Source organism: Pyricularia grisea, chromosome VII (genome assembly GCF_004355905.1).
Source record: "Pyricularia grisea strain NI907 chromosome VII, whole genome shotgun sequence".
Classification (NCBI taxonomy): domain Eukaryota; kingdom Fungi; phylum Ascomycota; class Sordariomycetes; order Magnaporthales; family Pyriculariaceae; genus Pyricularia; species Pyricularia grisea.
Window position 1 is genome coordinate 3,390,040 of NC_044975.1, and position 21,018 is coordinate 3,411,057.

Here is a 21,018-nt window from a genome sequence, read left to right on the forward strand (position 1 = left end):
GCAGAACGGAAGCACGTGATAGATCCACCAACAACCAGGTGTGCATACCCCACAATCCCTGCCCCACATATGTACTCTTGCAGTCTTACTACAGCGTCACTCATTGCCCCTCTGTGTTCAGCCTGCCTGGTTCCGAGCAGCACTTCCCAGCGAGCTGGAGGCCTTGAATCATCGGCATCTTCCAAGACGACAAATCACCCTACAATAGTCAACGACGTGCTTCGCTAAACCTCACCTACCGTCGCTGATCTATCGCTGGCCTAACATTCCAAATCATTACGAAAAGGTCGCCAAAATGTTGTCTAACAAAGAAATGAACGATAAAATCAACGCCCGGGTATGGCAGCAGCCCGCATCTTATCTCCTTCCATCAGACTACTAGGCTCTCAGCGCGCGAAACTAACCCCAACACCCTCAAAAACCCACCGCTAGATGATGGAGAAGACCCTCACCCGGGACAAGATCAAGACTGAGAAGGAGATCGCAGCCCTCAAGAAGCGCATCCTCGAGGTAAGCTGCCATACCGCTCTCTGCCAATCACAACATCCCAGTCCTCTTTTCCCACCCTTCCTATCTTAACAAGAAATCGTCACGACGCAGCTTCTTAAAAAAGGTCGAATCTCCGAGGCCGAGATGGAAACCGACACCCTTGCCTCTATGGAATCCATCCTAGAGGTGCAGCACATGAACGTCCTAGAAGCAAAGCGCGCCACCGCTCAGCTCGCCACCGCCGCCGCCACCCGCAAGCGCCTCGAGATGAATGCGCGCATGTCCAAAATCAACAGCGGCGCCAACTCCAACGCTTTCAAGATGCTCGAGGCTATCGAGGCCGACAAGGCTCAGAAGGAGCAGGCCGCCATGAGCCAGCGCATCTACATGGAGGCCATGACCGAGGGCTCTGGCACCCAGGTTCCCCACGCCCGTCGCCAGGAGCTCTGGGCGCAGATGCTCGACGAGGCCGGCGTCGACGTCGGCGAGCGCCTGAGCGAAGCCCAGGTCAGCACCAGGGAGCCCGAGAGGGAGAGCGCCCCCGAGGAACCAACGCCTGAGGTCGAGAGCGATCTGAACGAGCGCCTGAGGAGTCTGCGGGCCATGTGAGGGGGCCACATTTACCAAGGAACATTATTAGAGTCGGCATTAGTAGAGTGTGTCTATGTTATTGCTGTGGTATGCCATCCAGCTTTGGAATGAAAACGACACATTGCGCATATCTTTGTTTTTTGGGGTGTCTTAATCTGGGGAATAAGGGCGTTACGGTTTGGCGAGGCAAGCAAGGGCGGCGTTTTGGGCTAATCATTACATCGTTTCTATTTTTTATTTTTTTTATATCTGTCATCATGAATCAAGGATTTACTTTTACATGTACAGACTGGCGACGGCGGTGATGTCGCGCTTGATCATTTCCTGCGCCGCCTGCATCTTTTGGTATAGCTCCGGGTCTCCAATGATCCTGGCCGCATTCTTTACCTCACGGCACGTCTCATCCAGCCGTGTGATTGTTCTCACAATGGTGCCCTCAAGCACCGGGGTTAAGTCCGTGATGTTCTTGAAACTCATTCCTCGAGCCCACTCATACACAACCTCCATCAACCCGAACCTCGGACGACTCGCAAAATCGGCCGACTCGTCGCCTACCTGCAACACCTGGTGCAGCGTCTGGACGTTGTTGACCTTCTCGCTTATCGCGACAATGGTTTCCAGTCCTTTTTGGAGGCGCGCCGTTAGAGCTGGTTCCGAGTCGGTCCGCTCCTGGAACACAAAGCACGACAGCAAACTGGCGATCTCGGCCGGCTCATAGTCAGCCAGCACATTGTCTAGGATTAGTTCCGTGAGCACCAGCTCGTCGCCGCTGTGAATCTCGCACGCCACCTTGCCCTTGAGCTGGATTCGGGACGACTGGTCGATAAAGTTGAGTTCCCGCAGCACCTGTATGCGCTGTTCGTAGTCTGGCAGCAACTGCAAGTTTTGGTCCGACAGCGCCTGGCGCAGCTGCTGTATGTTCTCTTTGATCAGCCACTGGTCGTGACACATGGCGAAGTGCTTCAGGAACTGTGGGCAGTTCAATGACTTGGAACTTGTAGCCTTGATCTCGGCCTCTTTACGCTTGTTGACGAGTTCTTGAAATTGCAAGTTTCGTAGTTTGGATAGGTCCGCTTCAGCCCACCACTCGGCATCCCACTTGGATGCGATTTGCCTGAGCTGTTTGGTCGCTCCTGCATGCGCATCTCCTCCCTGGAAAATCTCCGGCACGATGCCCCTGGTTATATATCCGGTAAGACACTCGACATCCGAAAGTGGGACATGGAGCGTCTTGTAGGAAACGCTCCGCCTGTTGGCCTGCGCATGTAGTGGAGTGTAGTATCGGCCCCAGCCAGGAATGAAAGGCAGGATGTCGCTGTTGTCGCGCGACTCGCGCAAGTTGCGGATGCCACAGACGTGGAGTGCCAGGCTGTTCATGCCGCTCTTGGTACTGGCCCCTTCGGAGAGCAGTACACCAGCGGTGCGCACGCCGTCCTTTGAGTATACGACCAGTCTTCCCGGGCTGAACATCTTGCGCCCTATAGGAATGGCAATCAGCTTTGCGTACAGCTCTTGGGTAAGCTGACGGTAGTCTTGCGCAGCCTGATGGCACTCGTCCATGCAGCTATCCTCGTCACAAATCTTGCATGCGTCGCGCTTGACCTTTGCGAGGTCGGCTTCTGACAGTTTGACCGCTTTCTCGTGCTCTGGGAGAAGCTGCTGCGTTGCGTGTTCGGAGAAACTACGCTTAATCATTTCCTCGATCTTGAGGGCTTCAACGCGCAATAGATTGAGTATCATATTGTACGTCAAACGGAACTGTGACCGCAATTTTGAGGGCTCGCCTAGGATCATCTTATTCAGCTCGGCCACTGGAGGCGCCTCATCCCCTCCGCCAGGGGGCACTATAATGACCGATCCGACAGTGTCGAGCCCTCGTCTGCCTGCTCTGCCGGCCATCTGCGTGTACTCGCCGGGGAGAAGATTTCGGAAAGAATGGCCATCGTGCTTGCGGTATCCAGAGAACACGACGGTGCGAGTGGGAAGGTTTAGCCCCATGGCGAACGTCTCGGTGGCGAAAAGCACCTTGACCAGTGTCTGTGCAAACAAGATTTCAACGATCTCCTTTACGATGGGCAGCAGACCACCGTGATGAACAGCAATCCCGCGAGACAAAAGCCCCCGCAGCCGTATTATCTGGGGAAGTACGCGATCCTCGGGTTTAAGGCGAGCGATAGATCGTTCAATGGTCATATGTATCGCGCTTTTCTCGTTGGCAGTGCAAAAGTCCTGATTTTTAAGTGCATCTGCGTTCTCTTCGCACCGCTTCTTGGAGAAGACGAAGATGCAGGCAGGGAGTAGAGTGTTATTTTTGAGGTAGTTTACCAGGTGGACCCAAAGGGTTTGGTCTTGGGCCCTGGATGTGAACCCGCCTTGTCGTCCAGCTCTTCCCATGTGGCCGGGGGCATGGCTGGCTCGAGGAGGACCACTACCACCTCTGCCGCCGCCTCCGCCGCCTCTGGACCCCCCACGACCCCCTCGCTGCTGGCCCTGCGGACCTCCTCTTCCACCGCGGCCCCCGCGCTGATTGCCAGCACCACCTGCGGCGGCAGCACCATTGGCCGGCGGCTTCACCTTGTCCTTGCCTTGGATGGCATTGTTAGCATCTTTCCAGCCCTTTTCGAGGAACTTCTTGTCTGAGTCGACAATCTTGTGAATAGTCTTTCCACCCCAGAGATAGTGTTCTAACGGAACGGGTCTTTTAGGGGTTGAAATAACGTATATGTCCCGCTTCTTTGTTCTTCCAACCCAAGAGGCAAACTCATAAGTGTTGGGGACGGTTGCCGACAGTAGGATCAGCGACACATGGTCGGGGAGCATAATGATGACCTCCTCCCAAACTACACCACGCTCGTAGTCGTTGACATAGTGAACCTCGTCAAATATGACAAATTCGACGTCGCGTATCATATCGGCACCGCGGTAAAGCATACTGCGTAAAATTTCCGTGGTCATAATCAGACAGCTTGCCTCAGGGTTGATCTGAACGTCACCCGTCAGAATTCCAACCTCGTCGAACGTCTGACGGAAATCACGGAATTTTTGATTGCTCAACGCCTTGATGGGACTGGTGTAGATAGCTTTTGTCATGTGGCGTGCTGCGAGTGCAATGGCATACTCGGCCACTACCGTCTTACCAGCCGATGTATGCGCCGCCACAAAGACACTGTCGCCGTTCTCCAGGTGGTAGACAGCCTCCTTTTGGAAGGTATCGAGCTCGAATGGCCACTCGCGCGCCATGTCGGGTACCAGTTCGCGGAAATTGGCAAAATCTCGCTTGACGTCCACCATGTGTGCCCATTCTCGCCCTGCATTGCGCGCCGATGATGCAGCCAGCTGTCCATGCGGCTCAAGGGCAGGGAATTCGACTGGCAGGATTGCATCCAGCTCTTCATCCTCGCCACCGGCTTCGGGCGTACCAGGGTCGGCCCCTTCGACATTTATCTTTTGGGATGCAACCACGCCAAGCCCCGCATCCTCGTCGTCGGCAGTGGGCGGTGCCTCGGGCTCCTGATCAAGCTCATCCATTACGGCTACTTCCTCGGCCTCCTCCACCTTAGTTTTCTTCTTTAGGGTCAAATCTATGCCTCTTGACAAACCCGGGGCCACTTGTAACAACCCATCCTTGTCACCCATCGGTATGATGCGTTCTAGTTTGCTCTTGCCATCTGCAGCATTGGAAGCGCCACCGCCACCACGTGCACGTAGCAGCTGCTCGTCGAGAGCAGCAGCAGCCTCGACGCTGTCCAGGCCACCCGGGGCAAAGGGGAAGAAGCCGGCAGCACCCCTGACGAAATCGGCATTGTTACCCGGCTTGCGCAGCATCGAGGTCGAGTTCTTGGCGGTTGCGCTGGCAGCGGGCACGGTGACGGTGTCGTAGCCTACAATGCGGCCCTCGAGGCCCTGGCGCTGGAAGCGGACGACGGTGCGCGACTGGGTTGGGGCCATGGCGAAGAGATCAGCGTAGTCGACAGGAGCTTCCCAGCGCTGTTGCAGCTTGTCAAGCCATTCTGTAGAGAATGTCGGGGATGGTGTGAGGTAGTCGCGTTCGAGTTTGGCCCGTATGTCCTTGGGTTCTTCCCTACGACGCTTGCTAGGGGACTGTTGCTGAAAAAGAATCTCGTCAATTGGTTCAGAGTCATCACCGCCCTCCCCGAGAGCCAGCCGGCTCATTGCCTCCCCGAGGTCAGCCATACACCCTGTGTTCCTGCTCGGCTCTCTGCAAGTACAGTGGAATATGTCTGTGTCTTGGAAAGGTGGCCGTTGAGATGATTGTTGATTCGGTGCAGGGTACCAAGAATCAACTGAGGGTGGAAGCTTTGGATCGAGCTTCGTTGACGTCGCTTGGATCTGGCTGTTCTAAATCTAACCCCACCTTGCTAAAGACTGTGGGGTGAGCTTCTGGCTCAGGCGCGCGTTTGCCCGCATCCGTACTAATTACACCCTAAGCCCAATAATTGTACCGGCCGGACCTTGGTGGCCGTTGGTTTGCATGAAATCGTCATGTGGGGAGCTCCATCAAGCCAAACTGGTATCCCACGAGTTTCTACCACAGTAAGTCGTTCGTCATCCATCACGACTGCCTGTTCACAGCACGAATAGCACACGCCCCCGGCTTCATAATCACCAAACACGTACAACTTTTGTTTCCCAGCTACCAAATTCAAAGTCGGCTAGGTGTATTGTTCTCACGTCAATTCTAAAAAAAAAAAAAAAAAAAAAAAAAAAAAAAAAAAAAAAAGGAAAAGAAAAAGGAAAATACCGATGGGTATTTTGTTTGTTCGCATTGCAATGTCAAAGCCAGCTAGCTGTACCAGACCTTAGTACCTTAGTCACCATTTTGATAAGCTTCTCGCCTCAACTTGACTGTTCGTTGTTCATAGGCCACTGTTCAATAGACAATTTTATGGTGTGATGGTAGCTGCCTATTAGTGTTGCGCCTATGTTTGGTAGGTCTTTCCCATGCACGCATGAGTGGTGCCACGTCAACAGGCAATCAAGCACTCAACACCAGATGCAACCGACGAAGAAAATAGGTTCACTTCCTCCATGTGAAAGCACAAGCGCTACAGGCGATAAAATTTGGGTGGTACATAGCCGTCGGTAAGGCTACACAATGATGATCCCCCACGGCTTGGAGTGTGTGACACGCTCCCAATCCCAAGACAAAGCACTTCGCCCGGCTGCATGTTCCGTGTCTACCTATTTGCTATGGGCCAGCTTGATTGTTGTAAAAACAAAATAGCGAACGACATCAACCATCTTTGGAAACAAATCTTGTTCATGTCAAGTGACTTTGTCTGCGCTCATCAGCTCGTACTATCTTCGTTGTATCACACCCAAGGCGGCTCCCGATCGAGCCGCTTGCGCCCATCCTTTACGCGATGCCCATGATGAATATGTCGCAATCCGAATTGCCCTCTAAATCCTACACTGGCTCGCGCTACTTCCGTGAGTTTGTGTCCAAGATTCGGAAGGATCCAGACGCTGGGAAGTATGAGCATCTCGAAGACTACCCTCACGACATTCTTACCGATAGCGAGCTGGGACTAAGGCTATATCACGCGGGAGTAAGCTTTTCCCTTCGGTTCATCCCCTGTCCATTGATTTTCTCTTGTTAACTGTCGCGGTCTGTCTCTTATAGATCAACCCCTACGACCAAGACCACTTCCGACACCAGATCTACATCGTTGTCACCGACTCCCCTCAAGGGAAAGCCAGCAAGGCTTGCCCGGCAAACACTGTCGTTGCCGCCTCGCTCACACTTCAATGGACCAAGCGAGGGGACCTCTGCAATGCGCTGCTCCTCTCGATCAAGGGCTTCGGTCAGTGCACGTTCGCCTGGTGCGGTGACTCGCCGAACCAGAGCAAATGTGGCTGGTGTGGCCATGGCCAGAGAACACTGCTGTGGAGGAACAACCAGTGGAAGTGGCTGCCATACCGACGCGGAAGGACTTTGCGGCAGGGTGAGAGGCACTGCTGCAGGTGGAATAAGCTTGCTCGGAGATACGAATGTGTATGTGTTGCAAAGTGGCCTACTGATCAAAAGTCTGGTCCTAGTTTTCCCATGATGCCTTTTTTCCTTCCCCAAAACTGAAACTCATGGTATTACCTTCAGTGCCGATGCAAGGACCCTGATAATGCGCTTATGGGGCCCCTAGACCGGGAAGACGCTGCCTCGATGCCCCAGTCCGTCCTGCCTGCTACCATCGAGGGCCACAAGCTGTACATGAGCAATGCGCAAGTGGCCTTGGTGGGCGGGAGCCCCGAAATCCAAAATTCAGTTGTTGCTGGTAACGGTGTCCCTCAGCCCACTGTCAACAATTTTCATTTTTATGGCAACATCTACCAAGCGGCGGCGGGAGGGTCATCCGATGTTCTAATGAGTGGGCCCTCAAGCTATGTGTTCTCGACCATGCCTCTCACGATCGGAACCTTTCCGAGGGCAATGATTGACTTCACAAGCTCTGTTACACCATCAATATCTCAGAGTGGGCTAGAACGTGGTCACATCGTGGGCGAGGTTAATGAAGAACAAAGCACGTCGGGCTCCGGTCCAAGCAAGATACGAAATTATACCAGACCAATGGTGGAGGATGATGTCGACGATGGACCAATCAGCAGCAGTGAGTTGGCCGAGAGGTTTTCTAGACTGGATGTAAATGTAAGCAAAACGTCGACTTAGACGCCCTTGTTATGGTAGCCCCGGTACTATTATGTGGATGGACATTCCCCCCAAACTTGCAATAATAATCATAAATCCAAAGAGCATATCAAGATATTTCCAATTCATCGAGTTATCTTCAAAGTTTCCGTTTTTAAATCTGGAAACAACTAAATATGTACACCAGCGAAAATAATGGGGTAAGGGGCCCTATTCCTCCGTACAATTTGAGAACCAGCCTCCAAAGCCATCCAGTGCCACACACAACCTGCTCCTCTTCCATAACGGGGCTGAAAGAGACACATTTAGCAACCAACCTTGATAGCCTGAGCAAACAGAGTATATGTATCGGCGTGGTTGAGGTTCTGGGCACTCGTGAGCCTAGAGTTAGGGGTTGGGCTTGTTAGTATGTGCCGTCATCAAGGATTGTAGCCCTTAACCAAGTTCCGAGGAAGCAGTTAAACTTACTGGCGCACGCAATTGTAGCCATAACAGTTGTAGTCCTGAGTTCCCTTGACTGTTTCATATTTGATAGCGTTGGTCAGCGTCATATATACAAAACAAAGGCACAGTATCACATTTTGTGATTCGGGATGATAATAGGTATCCGGGAGAGTGCATGGCTGCTTACCTTGCGACAAGTGTGTGACCTCGTGCAGGATAGTGTTGTCCTGGGTTTGAGCACGGCAAGAGTTGCTGGTGGTTGGCATGGTGAAGAATGTTGGGCAGTTCACCATGATGCTCTGCGAGGGGACCGTGTACGCGATGACGCCGGCTGAGCAAGCGCCAATCTGGTCTGTGCAGTACTGGCGGCTGGCACCGCCGGTGGGGTTGCATTCCGATGCGATTCTGTTGAAGGTGGTAACAACCGTGTTGACGGCGCTGGAGCTGGTGCTCTTGAAAAACTCGTTCATCTTGGCGGAGTTGCTCTGTGCGGCGCTGGCGGCGCGCTGGGCGAGAGAGCGGCAGCTGGAAGAATTCAAGCAATGTCAGTATGGAAAACATATATAGGTATTCTACATGCAATATTCCCCCTCTTCAACTTTGTGGGTCATGTTCTCACTTGTTAATGGCGTTGACCGTCTGAGTGCGGCTTGTGCCGGTGCAGTCGCTCTGGACGTTTGTACGCTTGGCAAGGTAAGAGCGGCGGACCTTGGCTGCCTCAGCTCCGTCGATGTGGGCCTTGATATGGTTGGACTCAAAAGCCATGGCGCTGGTGATGTCGCCAGAATCGGACTCGGCAACCGAGAAAGTGCCCTGGTTGTTCGTTAGCCCGCCCCATGGAGGGTGAAAGATGGAGTGTTGATGTAGAAATCGATACATACCAAAGCAGCAATGTCAAAGTCACCACCCTCCGCGAAGTCGTGAGTGCTAGCCACGTTGAAGCTAACCTCTATGGTCTCGCCAGCCTCGATAACCTGGAAGGCCTCGGCGGGAAGGCCGACGGTGGCGACCTGGTACCTGATGCCGTCAAAGTCGACCTTGTTCTCGCCAGCCATAATGACCGACTTCTCAACGTCGGCCGAGTCGAGGATAGAGCCAGTCTTGAGGACCTTGATGCTCGAGCTGCCCGAGTTGGTGATGCTCGCCTTGACCTCGGAGTTGTTCACAACCTGAATCTTGACGTCAAGGGGAGTGTCACGCTTGTTCATGATGGCTGCTCCCTGGGCCAGGGTGGCCAGAAGAGCCGTGATTCCAATGCTGTACTTCATGTTTGGCTTAGTTGACGTTGAAAGTTGAAAGAATGAGGGATATATATGATAGTATATAAGTTGGAAACTTTTAATATGTGCAGTGAAGTACCGAGCGAGGGAATGACGGACTAGGGCCAACTGTGTCGAGTTGACGGTGGTGCTTCAAATTACGACGAACAGAGTCTTGGTGGCGGAGGCGTGCCATATTTATAGAGTGTGGCTCTCTTAAAGTCTCCATCATGGTGTGTTTTTATAAGGGTGGCCACCAATGAAGCCGGCAAGGGGTAGGCCGTATATTCCGAACCAGTTAACATTCTCGAAGCCCAATGGGAGACGTATTCACTTAGCACCCCAGCAGGAAAAATGGCGCCGCATATAGATGAGCGCGGGAGCTAGACACGATTAGGAAGATGCTAAGAGGTTCGCCAGGCTGTCATGCCTGCGCCGTTGTGTTTCACCTGGCGATGTATGCAGGTAAACGTCTTAAGGTACAGTCGACCCATGGAGATGGGAAGGTGCCCTTCACCTCATTGGGGGCGAACAGGGTTCGTCGGACACAAAAGACGGGATTCTATCCATAATGGGCATGTCGTAGTTGATCGGCAGCAAGGTGAAGAGACCGGGCCCAGCTCTCGATTGGCCAAACATAAAGGATTAAGGGAGATAGATGATGGAAACTATCAGGGATGTTGCATTGTCCTTGGCTTTGCTTGGGTTGTGCCCAGCCTTACAGGCGCTTCACCAACCAGACTTTGATAGACTTCATGACCGCCAACCAACTGCCAGTGTAGGGGTGGGGTGCGGGAAACGTTCCTTTGGTTTTGTTGTTGCTTTTTGCAGTTGGCAAACAGAACATGGCGCTTCCTTTGGCGATCATGGTATACCTACCACGTATTCCCCTCATGTCATTTACCGCGTCCCCAAGGAGGCGTCGGAGGCGTTGGAAGCTGCTGATCACTACTTGCTGTGGTGGTTCCTCCCGGACGGGCCCTATAATACGCCAACGAAAGGAACATTGGGCAGCTTATTGTTATTTACGTACATCAAAGACATATGGTTTTGTTTTACGCCCAATCATGTGTTTATGACTAGGATTGACTGGAGGATCCGGAAAGGTCCTTTCATTCCAGCAACCTTGTATTTGTTCCGAAAGTTGATCTGCCAAGGGGATTCGGGTCAAGTCTGGGCTCGCTAACAAGTTTGAAGAAGGGGAAGGTCAAGAAGAAAACAGACAGGTCGATAGTGTAGAGTGGATAATAAAACACGCGAGGCACATACCTACATACGGTACTTATCCCTGGAGACAACGCTAATCAATTAACATGTCTGGCAATCCTCCCAGCTGGAAAATAAGTCGGTTGAGTCCATTTGCCTCATTTGCCGCTAGACTGCATGGTCAGTAACTCATGGTTCTAGGCGGTTGTAACAGAGTTATTTGGACCCCATATCCCTTGGCAGTTGAGTGCCGCCGCCGTGTACCGAACTGCAACCGTGACCCCTGCGAGCCTGTCCAGTTTATCTTTCTCGGTACGGTACAGTGCGGCTAACCTGGCCAGAAGTTAATTACATAGTTAGTCAACTTTTAAAAATCGTATTACCGATCACGAGATTGTTACCTTTTCTTCTTCGCCAACCTGTACAGCCTCGTGGCACAGAATATATGTCTTGGAACTACGTCATTTGATGCTCTTTGCCATGCTGCACTAAACGGCGAGGCAGCTCTATGAATGTGGCGCTCGGGACAATCGATCAGAATTCGACAAGCATAATCAAGACCGTATGTGGTACCGTACAGTAAAACTGAATCCGTGATCGTTATGCGATCCGGGCAGCAACCGACGTGGCAAGGCAGGGAAGAAAAAAAAACATATCCAATTTGCGAAATGGCAGGACATCAGCAAGATCAGCTACTGCACCTACGGCCCATAATACGTTCAGTCGGTAATTTGGTTGCGGTGTACGGTGGGTTTGTGTGACTTGTTCTGGCAGGTAGGTAGCCTTGGCCAAACCCGCCCCGCCAGCCGCCAAGCCTTATGCTCAGGGGTACGTCTTTTCTAGCCATACCTACAGTAATTACTAGGTATACCTAGCTAGGAAGCCTGGAAAGCTAGGTGGAGGTAGGTACTGTAGTAGGTACAAACACACAGTTAATTACCGGTTTGTGCTTCTTTTCATTCATCTTGACCGTTTACCGTGTGCATGCGCTTGGTCGCACTCAGGTGACATTGTCAATTGATCAGATGCGACTGGTAATCCAACTTCCTTTTTTGTCCAGCCTGCCCCGGGATATCCTCGTCTCAGCTTTTGGATACGCTCGTATCTGTAGATGACCGACTGAAAGGCATCGGTATACTTTTGTCATCTCATCTCTTCCCAAGCGGCAAGGCCAAAAAGTCACAGACGATGAACCGCTTTTCTTGAAATCCTATACGAAACGGGCTAATATATTATAATGAAATACATCTACTTTCTTTGTTATTTTCTACTTGATACACTAAAACGCTACCGGTAATATACAGTACAGTAAGTACAGTAGAAATGGTAGCATCGAATACCTTCTTTCACGAGTAAGACTAGGTATAGGTTGGAAAGGTATCTGCTGTAATAAGACCATGCCGTCACAGATATATGCCGGTGGAGAGTAGCCCGTGTATTAGTCTCCGCTCCGTGGTCCAGAAGCGGAAGGTGGTTAGCGGGTCTATGGGTCTGCGTTATCGGTAGTAGCTGTACGGTAGTAAATTATGTCAGCGCCCGCCCGCCCGCCCCAGCATGCTTCCGCGGGGTCTTAAGCTGCGATCGGGTTTTATCTCCGCACCCCATCCCGTCAAGTTCCACGCCAATTATCTTTCGCCTCTTTCTGCCTTGGTCGGGAAAGCAGCTAGCTGTCTCTATGTATGTATGACGCGACCCTCGGCAACGAAAGCAATCAACTTACGTGTCTAGTTCCTTCTCACAGAGAGCTCATCATCACAAACTCATGAACTAGCAACTCTCTATCCCTTCCAACTCTTGTCGGCAACCTCCTTTTCGAATATAAATTAGTCCACACATGTCAGGCTTCACAGGACTTCGTTCAATCACGCTCATCATCACAGCGTGCTTCGTATTTGTTCTTCTGCAACAAGGCACATTCTCTTCGTCACCACTCGCAGACGGCGACACCTCGGCATCTGTCAACATGGTCTCAGACCCGGTCCCAAAGCTTGACCTCAGCATCCGTCAGACTGGCACCAGTCCCCCCACGCTGGCCGTCAAGGTCGCCAACAATAACGAGGGACCCGTCACCATACTGACCTGGGACTCGCCGCTCGATCACGCCGCCCTCCAGCTCGGCCTGATCGAAATCACACCTCAAGGCGCCTCGGCACCGCTCGAGCTGCAGACGGTGCAGTTGCGGCGTGTCACACCACCAGGGCCAGAGTCACTCGTCGAGATCGCCGCCGGGGAGTCTGTCGAGAGTGAGGTGCTCCTGAAGCAACCGACCGTAAGCGAGGATGAAATTTTTGCTGGCAAGGACACGGCGACTGTGGTTATGAAGGGGACTTGGATGGCCGTATGGGGCAGCGCTAGGAAGGACATAAGCGATGAGGAAATTGACATCAAAGAGAAGAGCTTTGGGGGAAGCTTCAAATCCAATGATTTGGAAATACAGAGGGAGACGTAAGACGTAGTATAATTATTGCATGGACATGGCCGAAGCTGTTGTTAGGATTAAAAGCAAGACAAGTAGGCTGTTTAAGTAAACGCTGATATAAGTATTTACTTTTGTTCGATTTCTACCAGTGGTATATATGTAACATGTGTATATATTAATAATGTACTACGTTTTATTATTACCAATTCACCCGCGAAGACTGGAAATACAAGTTAAAATAAAAGCATTTATAGCCCGTATTTATATAAAATAAATATGCCGGCCGGAATATTATACAGGGCCAGGAACAGCCGTGGCATTGTACTTTGCGTGCAAGATTAGTAAAATTAAGGTTTGATAAGGGTAGGAATTATTGAACATGCGGTTTACGTATTGAAAACCACGCTCCTATTATACATATTACGGTTATTATATGTGTATAATTAGTTGCGGGTTTACGTGGTTAAACCAATGCGCCACAGGCGTTAATTTTTAAGGATTAGCCTTTTAATACTAAACATTCTTTCTTTTTCCGGTCAGCATTTATAATTAGGGGTTTTAAATAAATAAACCGTTGAAAATCAATTAATATTTACCCGTGAAATTTTCCCGGTTTCCGTATAATACTTTTCCTTTTTTTACTGCTCGGGTTTACTTTTTATAAGTTACATTTATGTAAATTGTAAAATTATTATAAGTATTTTAACATTTAAATTTATATATTATTTATGGTTATCCATTAAGGTATGTATAAAGTAGTTGATAATCTATAATAAGATTATTTTATATAAAAATACCAAATATATTAGGTATTCTTTTGTCAGGGTATAATTTGATTCGCCCTACTATTTTAATTTCAAAATGTGTAGAATAAATTAAAATTAAATACCGTTTGTTATTCTCATAAACTAGCCGTCCGAGTTATTAATTACGGGCTTCATATTGTTATTAATTAACGGCTTTTTCTTAGTGTTTTATTTCAAGCGTTGATTTTAATGTTAGTTTCGCGCAATTCAATGATAATTTTCAAGTTTAAATTTTTAAATTATTTTTACTTTATTCCACTTTTGCTGATTTTTTAATTTAAGCTACCGCGATTAGAAAAAGAAATTTTAAAAAAATAAAAAATTTTCACCCAACTTCCTTTTTGTTAATTCTATTATATCGTTTAGTTTTAATATTATTAACGGGTTTTCCGCAATATTTATTCCGTCCTGCAAATTCTTTAATAATTCATAATAATAAAAGTGGTTTAAAGTTTCCGCTTTTTTCATGGCTTAAATTTACGGTTAATAATAATAGTAATAAAAATGACAATAGTAATTTTCGCGTTTTTTATTGTTTAGATTATTATACTGGTTCATAATTCATTAGTTAAAAAAAGCCGAGTTAATAAACTAATATTATATTTAACTCCGTAAGACCGTCCGATATTAATATTATTTAGCTTAATTAATTATGGGTAATATTTTTACAAGTTTTTTCCTTTTATTATTATAATTTATGTATAATATTAACAATTATATAATGGTGAAAATAATGGCCTCTCTCAATTATTCTTTTCTAATTTTACTTTAATTATCAGTTAAAGCTTTGATAATAACCATTATTACTGGGAAATTTTAAACCCGGAAGAAATGATAATTAATATGTCAAATTGGAATTTACACCGTTGGAAAATTTGAAGTTTAAATTTCAAATTAGTAATAATTATATTCTTATAATAAATATATTTACAAAAGGAATGACGTAACTTTTAATACGGATTTTATTTTTTTAATTAATTAATTAGCGGCCAAGTCTCCTAGGTGCGGCGTGGGTAATAACTAATGTTAAAAACGCTAAAATAACAATGGATAAACCCTGTAAAACACAGGGTTAAAATGCATTAAAATTTGGAATAGGTATTTATATTGGTTGGGGAAAATTTTGCTTTATTTTCTTTATGTATCCTCCGAATTTCAAAATGGGGGTTCGCACGCCAAAAAAATTCCGGTAACGCAGGCGATTTATATTACGATCAAGGTATCGGGGTAACCTGTTCTTATGGTAAAATACAGTGGGTTAAAACAATTAAGCGTTTAACTGGGTGATTGGGTATTTTCAATAACTGGGGTGAAATTATAATCGGTCTTAAGTAAATATTAAGGTTAACTAAAATTTAATTGCTGCTAAACAATTCTAAAATTGAATTTATTTATATGGTAATAAACGTGTCTTATATAAACTATATTCCTAATGTAATTTTTTTTGATTTGTTTAATTTGTAATTTTTAATCGAGGTTTTACAAATTACCCGAAATCACTTCCTTGGCGGTTACGTGGTGTTACGTGATTATCCCTTTACGTAATCCTGTTTTCTGCCGGTCGGTATATTTTTAACCAAATATTCGTTAAAAGGGGTATATCCCCGCCTGGTTTCCCTGGTACCGGCCCAATTATTTGGTCGTAATATTAAATTTCCTTTCCTTTAGCCAAATCCTTTTAGCTTTAAATAATTTATATTTCCCTAATTCCTGTTCCGGGCTTTATTTTTTTTTGCTAATTTTTTCGCGTAATATTTAATCGCATAATTAAATCGAAATCTGGTCGTTCGTCGACAAAACGCCGCCACGCCCTCTTTATTTTTCTCCTTTTTTTTTTTGTAAATATACCTTTTTATTTTTATTATAAATTTCGCGGTATAATACGCTGCGTAATCTCGCCGCAAAATTCCTTTCGTTATATTAAATATTTCCGTGTTAACCATTTTGGTTACGACGTGTTAAATGTTTCGAATGTTTAATTACGTAATATCGGTCGGTAATATTCCAAATTCGATATTAAAGTGGAAGCTTTAAAAAAAAACATTTTGGCAAAACAGCAGCGGATTTAAAAAAAATAATTAAAACTTTTCCGTTTGCGAAAATAAAAAAAATTGTGGTTTAAAAAAATAATGCAAATTATATTTCGCGAAATTAACGATTTGGAAAAATTAAATCGGATGGAACGTAAGAAAATAAAATAGAAAAAGCGGCGGCGATCGGCCGAAATCTTTCCTAAAATATCTTTTAAATCGCTTTTTCCGGATCCCAATTTTGTTTGGAATTTAACCTTTCCGATAGGTCCTTTAAATCCTTTTTTTTGGACGAAATAAATATATTTACGCAATATTTAATTGGTAAATCCGTTCTGGTTATATGTTCCGATTCGTGGTATATATTAATTATTTTGTTCGTAAATTCGTCGGGTGGTATCGTTTCGAATTTTAATCGGTCCCTAATTTCGGAAAATAATAGGTGGTGCCTTTTTGGGTCGTCCTTTTTTTTGGCTAATTTGTTCGTAAATCCAACTTCTAATAATATTGGCGGAATGGTTTTTGGCAATTTTGGAAATGGTTAAAAAATTCCCAAATATTTTTTTCGTGTTTATAATTTTCCCATTTAACAAAATATTTTATTTTACCGTGGTTGCGTTTATGGTCGAATATTCGTTTTACGTCGTAGGTTTCTTATACGTCGATTTCGATTATTTTTCGTATGCTGGTGCCGTATGGTATTAATTCTAATAATAATATATGGAATATTGGATAAATTTTTATAATATTTGGTAACGATAATCGGTAATTGGTGTCGCTAATTTTTTTGTTAATTTTAAAAGGTCCAAGTTTTTTGAAATTTAGTTTGTTATTTGGTCGCTGTGTTTTAATATTGCGTCGAATAAAGTAAACGTTATTTCCCTTTTTAAAGGATGGTCCTTTTATCCGATATTAATTGGCGTATTTTATTATTTTTTTTCGTACGAATTTTAATTTCTGCTGAAATTTTTCGTGTAATTATCGTAATTCGCTTATTTATTTATCGGCTCGTGGTGCCGTAATAATCGTTCTGGGTTTTCCGTATATTGTAGGGTTAAATCCGTAATTGGCGTAAAACGGGGTTGTTTTGGTATTTTCGTTTTTTAAACTGTTATAGGCGAATTATACTGTGGGTAATAATCGTACCCAATTGTTTTATTTGTGGTTTACGTAATATTTTAAATATTGTTCGAATATTTGGTTGGCTCGTTTTATTTATCCGTTTATCTGGGGGTAAAATATTGTTAATAATTTGTAATTAATTTTTAATTATTCCATTAATAATTTCCAAAATCTTAATGTAAAAAGTTTGTTTTTATCGGTAACGATGTTTTCTGGTAATCCGTAATTGTTAACAATTACTCGTAAAAAGGTATAGGCGATTTTTTCGGTATTGCTACTTTCCTTATATGGTAAAAAATAGGTATATTTGGTAAATTTATCCATTATAATTAATATACTATCATATTTGGTTCGTGTAAATAGTTTTTTTAAAGGTGGTAATTTAACGATAAAATCCATGGTAATGGTTTGCCAAACTTTATCGGGAGCTGGTAATGGTTGTAATAACCCATAGGGTTTATATTTTGCGGATTTGTTTTTAACACAAAGTTCGCAATTTTTAATGGTTTTTCGTATTCTTTGTCGTATTTTTTTAAAATTATAATGCTGTTTTAACCGTTTCCATATTTTGGAAATTCTTTGGTGTCCGTGGGCTTTGTTTTCGTGGATTTTCCGTATTTTTTTTTGGTGTAATTATTATATTTATTATTATAAGATTTCGGTGTGTTGGTAAAAGGTTTCCGTTTTCATTTATTGTAAAGATAACGCGTATTTTTTTTGGTATTGTATTTTCGTGGTCCGGTTTCCGGCTAAAAGCGTCGGCCCTGCCGTTTTCTATTTTTTTCCGATATATAATTTTAAAATAAAATTTTAATAGGAATTTTAACCATTTAATTTATCGTTTATTTAACATTTTATTGGTGGTAAAATGGGTTAGATTTTTGTGGTCCGTATAAATTAACACCTCGTGTTTAATTCCGGATAATTGGGGTTTTTATTTTTCGAATGTTCGAATAATAGCCATTAATTTTTTATCGTGTATTTGGTAATTAAATTCTGGTCCATATAATTTTTGTGAAAAAAAGGCGCAAAAATGCAATCTTCCTTTTTCGTTTCGTTAATTAAACTGTCTTCCAATTGCGTAATCGGATATATTGGTTTCGATTTTAAAAGGTTTCGTTAGGTTTAATATTTTGAAAATTAGTTCTCGTATTATTGCGTTTCGTAACTATTCGAAAGCCTGTTATATTTATTCCGTCCATTGGAATTTTAGGTCTTTTTTGGTTATATTGGTCAAAAGGGTGGTAATCGCGCCGTATCCCTTAATAAATTTTCTGTAAAAGTTTACGAATCCGAAAAAGGCTCGAACGTCTTTTACGTTTTGTAGTTAAAATTATTCCTTTATTATTTGGATTTTTAATTTTTCCATCCTAATTTTTCCAAAAGCGATAATATATTTTAAAAAATTAATTTGCTTATTGTAAAAAAAACATTTTTTTGGCTTAATTAAAAATTTAACGTTTTGCAATTTTTGTAAAACCGTGTGAACGTGTTTTTTATATTCTTCCAACGTCTTGGAAAAAACAAGGATATTATCCATATAAATAACGACGAAAATATTTAAACATTCCTTAAAAACGTGGTTAATTATGGTTTGGAAAATTGCTGGGGCGTTGGTAAAACCGAAGGGCATTATTAAATATTCGTAATATTTTCGTTTGGTGCAAAACGCGGTTTTCCATTTTTCGCCTTCCTTTATACGGATTAAATTATATATTCCTTTAAAATTTAATATTGTAAATTATCGTGTTTGGTAAAACATGTCTCGAAATTCTCCTATTAACGGAAGTGGGTAGCAATTTTTTATAATAATGTCGTTTAATTGTTTGTAATTCACATATAATCGTAATTTTCCGTTCTTTTTTGGTACGAAAAAGATTGGGTATTCTATTGGTAATATTAATGGTCTAATATAACCTTTTTTAAGGTTTTTTGCGAAATATTCGTTTAATATCTCCATTTGTGTTAAATTTAAACCGTATATTTTGTGGAATTTCGGTTGGGTTCCTTTCTTAAATGGTATTTTGTGGTCGAACGGGCTATATTCGGATAATCCGGTTTCGAATTTTTGGCTGAATAATCGTGTATAAATCTGGTATTTTTTTGGAATTTTGCTGTTTTTGGTTTATTTATCTATATTTGGTATTATGGGATTGGATCGGTTTTGGTTTATAAATAATCGCTTTTCTTCCAATATTAACTCCGGATTTGATCGTTTTTTTTGTAAATACGCCATTTATTTTATTTGGTTCGTCCGTGCCCTATATTTTTTATATAAACCCTTCCATATTGGAGGTCGTTTAATAATTAAATGCTTTTTCCATTGGACCTGGCCGGTTGTCCAATTTATTTTGGGGTTATTTTTCCTAAACCAGGGAATTTTTAAAATTATATTTTTATCCCCTATCTCCGTAATATCCAAAATAATTTGTTCCTTTCGTCCGTAATTTTCCATCCAAAAATGTATGGTTTTTATTTCGATGGTGCCGTTCCCGTATAAAACTGCTTTTCCTTCCACGGTTTGCAATTAATATGGTTTTTTTTTTATTGCCAAAATGTTTGTCGTTCCGTTACGATTTTTGGTAATATGTAATTGCTTTATACTCCATTATCGAAAAGTGCTCGTATAGATTTTCCATCGAATCGTATATTAAAAAATATATATTCGTGTTTTGTTATTATATTTTGCGTAACGTTTAAGGTTTTTTGCTTTATTTCCGTTATCGCCGTCCGGTGCCCTGTACCGTTTGGCTACCTTAATTTTTTGGCTTGCTGGATTCGCGTCGTGGGTCCTTGTTTTTCTTATTTTTGGGTGCGAGGTTACTTTTTGCCTTAATTTTGTCGAATAAATGCTTAATTGGTGCGGGTGTTTTGCGTGCGTTCGTGGGCGTATATTTATTTTTCACCTTTAAATCCCATATAATTTTGGTTATGGGAGCGGGTATTTGGTATTGTTATTTTCGTGCGTGCCAATTTTAAATTTTGGCTAATATGTGGATTTTATATATATTGCGAATATAATCGTATTACGGAAAGCCTAATTAGTTGCAGTATATTATGGGGTATTTGTCGTTAGGCGTAAAAATCATTGCTAATTCGTTTCGGAATTTAATTTTAATTTCCCAATTGGGTAATTTTTCGGTTGTATAAATTTTGTTAATTCCGGTAATTAATCGTCGTCGAGGAAAGAAATTGTGGTAGATTTTTTTGTTTAAATAAATTCTACAATTATTTCGGAAATATTTGGCCCAAAAAATACGGGGGTGTTCCGGATGTTTAATGTTAAATATTGGGTGGTTTTCAAACGTGGAATCGGGGTTTTCTGCAGGATTTTGTTTTTATTACACTAGGTTGTATTTTGGGAATTGGATTAATTAATCGTTTCGGTATAAATTAATTTGTTTTTTATCGTATTTATAGGGGTTATTAATTCCCTCCGCGCTGTAACGGCTTGGAATTATTTTTTTCTCGTCGTTGGAATCTTCTTTTAAAACGTTATTAAAAGATTTTTTCGTCGAAAATTGGTTGGTCATCCTAATACGGTGGGTTTATCCCAATAATTCCGTGTCGGATTTTTTTAAAACGCTCGAATCCGTAAATTCGGATAATATAACGTTTTGTCGGTATAAATTAATTGGTGGCCTTATTCCTGTAAATATTCGGTTTTCCACTGCCAATATTCGGGTGCCTTTTGGTTTTTAAAGGTACCATTCTGCGTCCATTTTAAAGCTGTTATGGATTATATAATTATCGTCGTAATAAATGGTCCAATTTATTAGGCTGTATTAATTAAATTGTGCCTGTTAATAATTTGTGGCGTTAAATTCTTGTGTTTTTTCGGGTTTATTTTTAAAATCGAGGGTAAAACCGGGGGTGTTATTTTAATTTCCGGGGCAATTTTTGGTAATATACCCTATTTTATTACATTTAAAATATTTACCATTTTTGGGGTTTTTACGAAATTTCTTATATTATATTGTATTAAGGT

General features: G+C 43.8%; 5 protein-coding genes across 5 annotated transcripts; 3 read left to right on the forward strand and 2 right to left on the reverse strand.

Moving 5' to 3' along the window:
• The first annotated feature begins 149 nt into the window (after positions 1-149).
• Positions 150-3,590, forward strand: PgNI_10996 (uncharacterized protein). Its single transcript, XM_031130970.1, has 3 exons — positions 150-337; positions 433-510; positions 601-3,590. The coding sequence occupies exons 1-3, from the start codon at positions 296-298 to the stop codon at positions 1,096-1,098; spliced, it is 618 nt and encodes a 205-aa protein (XP_030980305.1). The 5' UTR covers positions 150-295; the 3' UTR covers positions 1,099-3,590.
• Positions 1,357-5,253, reverse strand: PgNI_10997 (uncharacterized protein; the record flags this gene model as incomplete). Its single annotated transcript, XM_031130971.1, has 1 exon — positions 1,357-5,253. One exon carries the CDS (start codon positions 5,251-5,253, stop codon positions 1,357-1,359), a length of 3,897 nt encoding a protein of 1,298 aa, XP_030980306.1.
• A 936-nt stretch (positions 5,254-6,189) lies between these two features.
• On the forward strand, positions 6,190-7,888 carry PgNI_10998 (uncharacterized protein). The gene is made up of 3 exons (XM_031130972.1): positions 6,190-6,650; positions 6,725-7,096; positions 7,199-7,888. The coding sequence occupies exons 1-3, from the start codon at positions 6,465-6,467 to the stop codon at positions 7,763-7,765; spliced, it is 1,125 nt and encodes a 374-aa protein (XP_030979594.1). The 5' UTR covers positions 6,190-6,464; the 3' UTR covers positions 7,766-7,888.
• A 161-nt stretch (positions 7,889-8,049) lies between these two features.
• Positions 8,050-9,456, reverse strand: PgNI_10999 (uncharacterized protein; the record flags this gene model as incomplete). The annotated part of the gene is made up of 5 exons (XM_031130973.1): positions 8,050-8,125; positions 8,213-8,261; positions 8,376-8,713; positions 8,808-9,001; positions 9,070-9,456. The coding sequence occupies 5 exons, from the start codon at positions 9,454-9,456 to the stop codon at positions 8,050-8,052; spliced, it is 1,044 nt and encodes a 347-aa protein (XP_030979595.1).
• Positions 9,457-12,207: 2,751 nt separating this feature from the next.
• Positions 12,208-13,102, forward strand: PgNI_11000 (uncharacterized protein; the record flags this gene model as incomplete). The annotated part of the gene is made up of 2 exons (XM_031130974.1): positions 12,208-12,334; positions 12,495-13,102. 2 exons carry the CDS (start codon positions 12,208-12,210, stop codon positions 13,100-13,102), a joined length of 735 nt encoding a protein of 244 aa, XP_030980274.1.
• Positions 13,103-21,018: the final 7,916 nt, after the last annotated feature.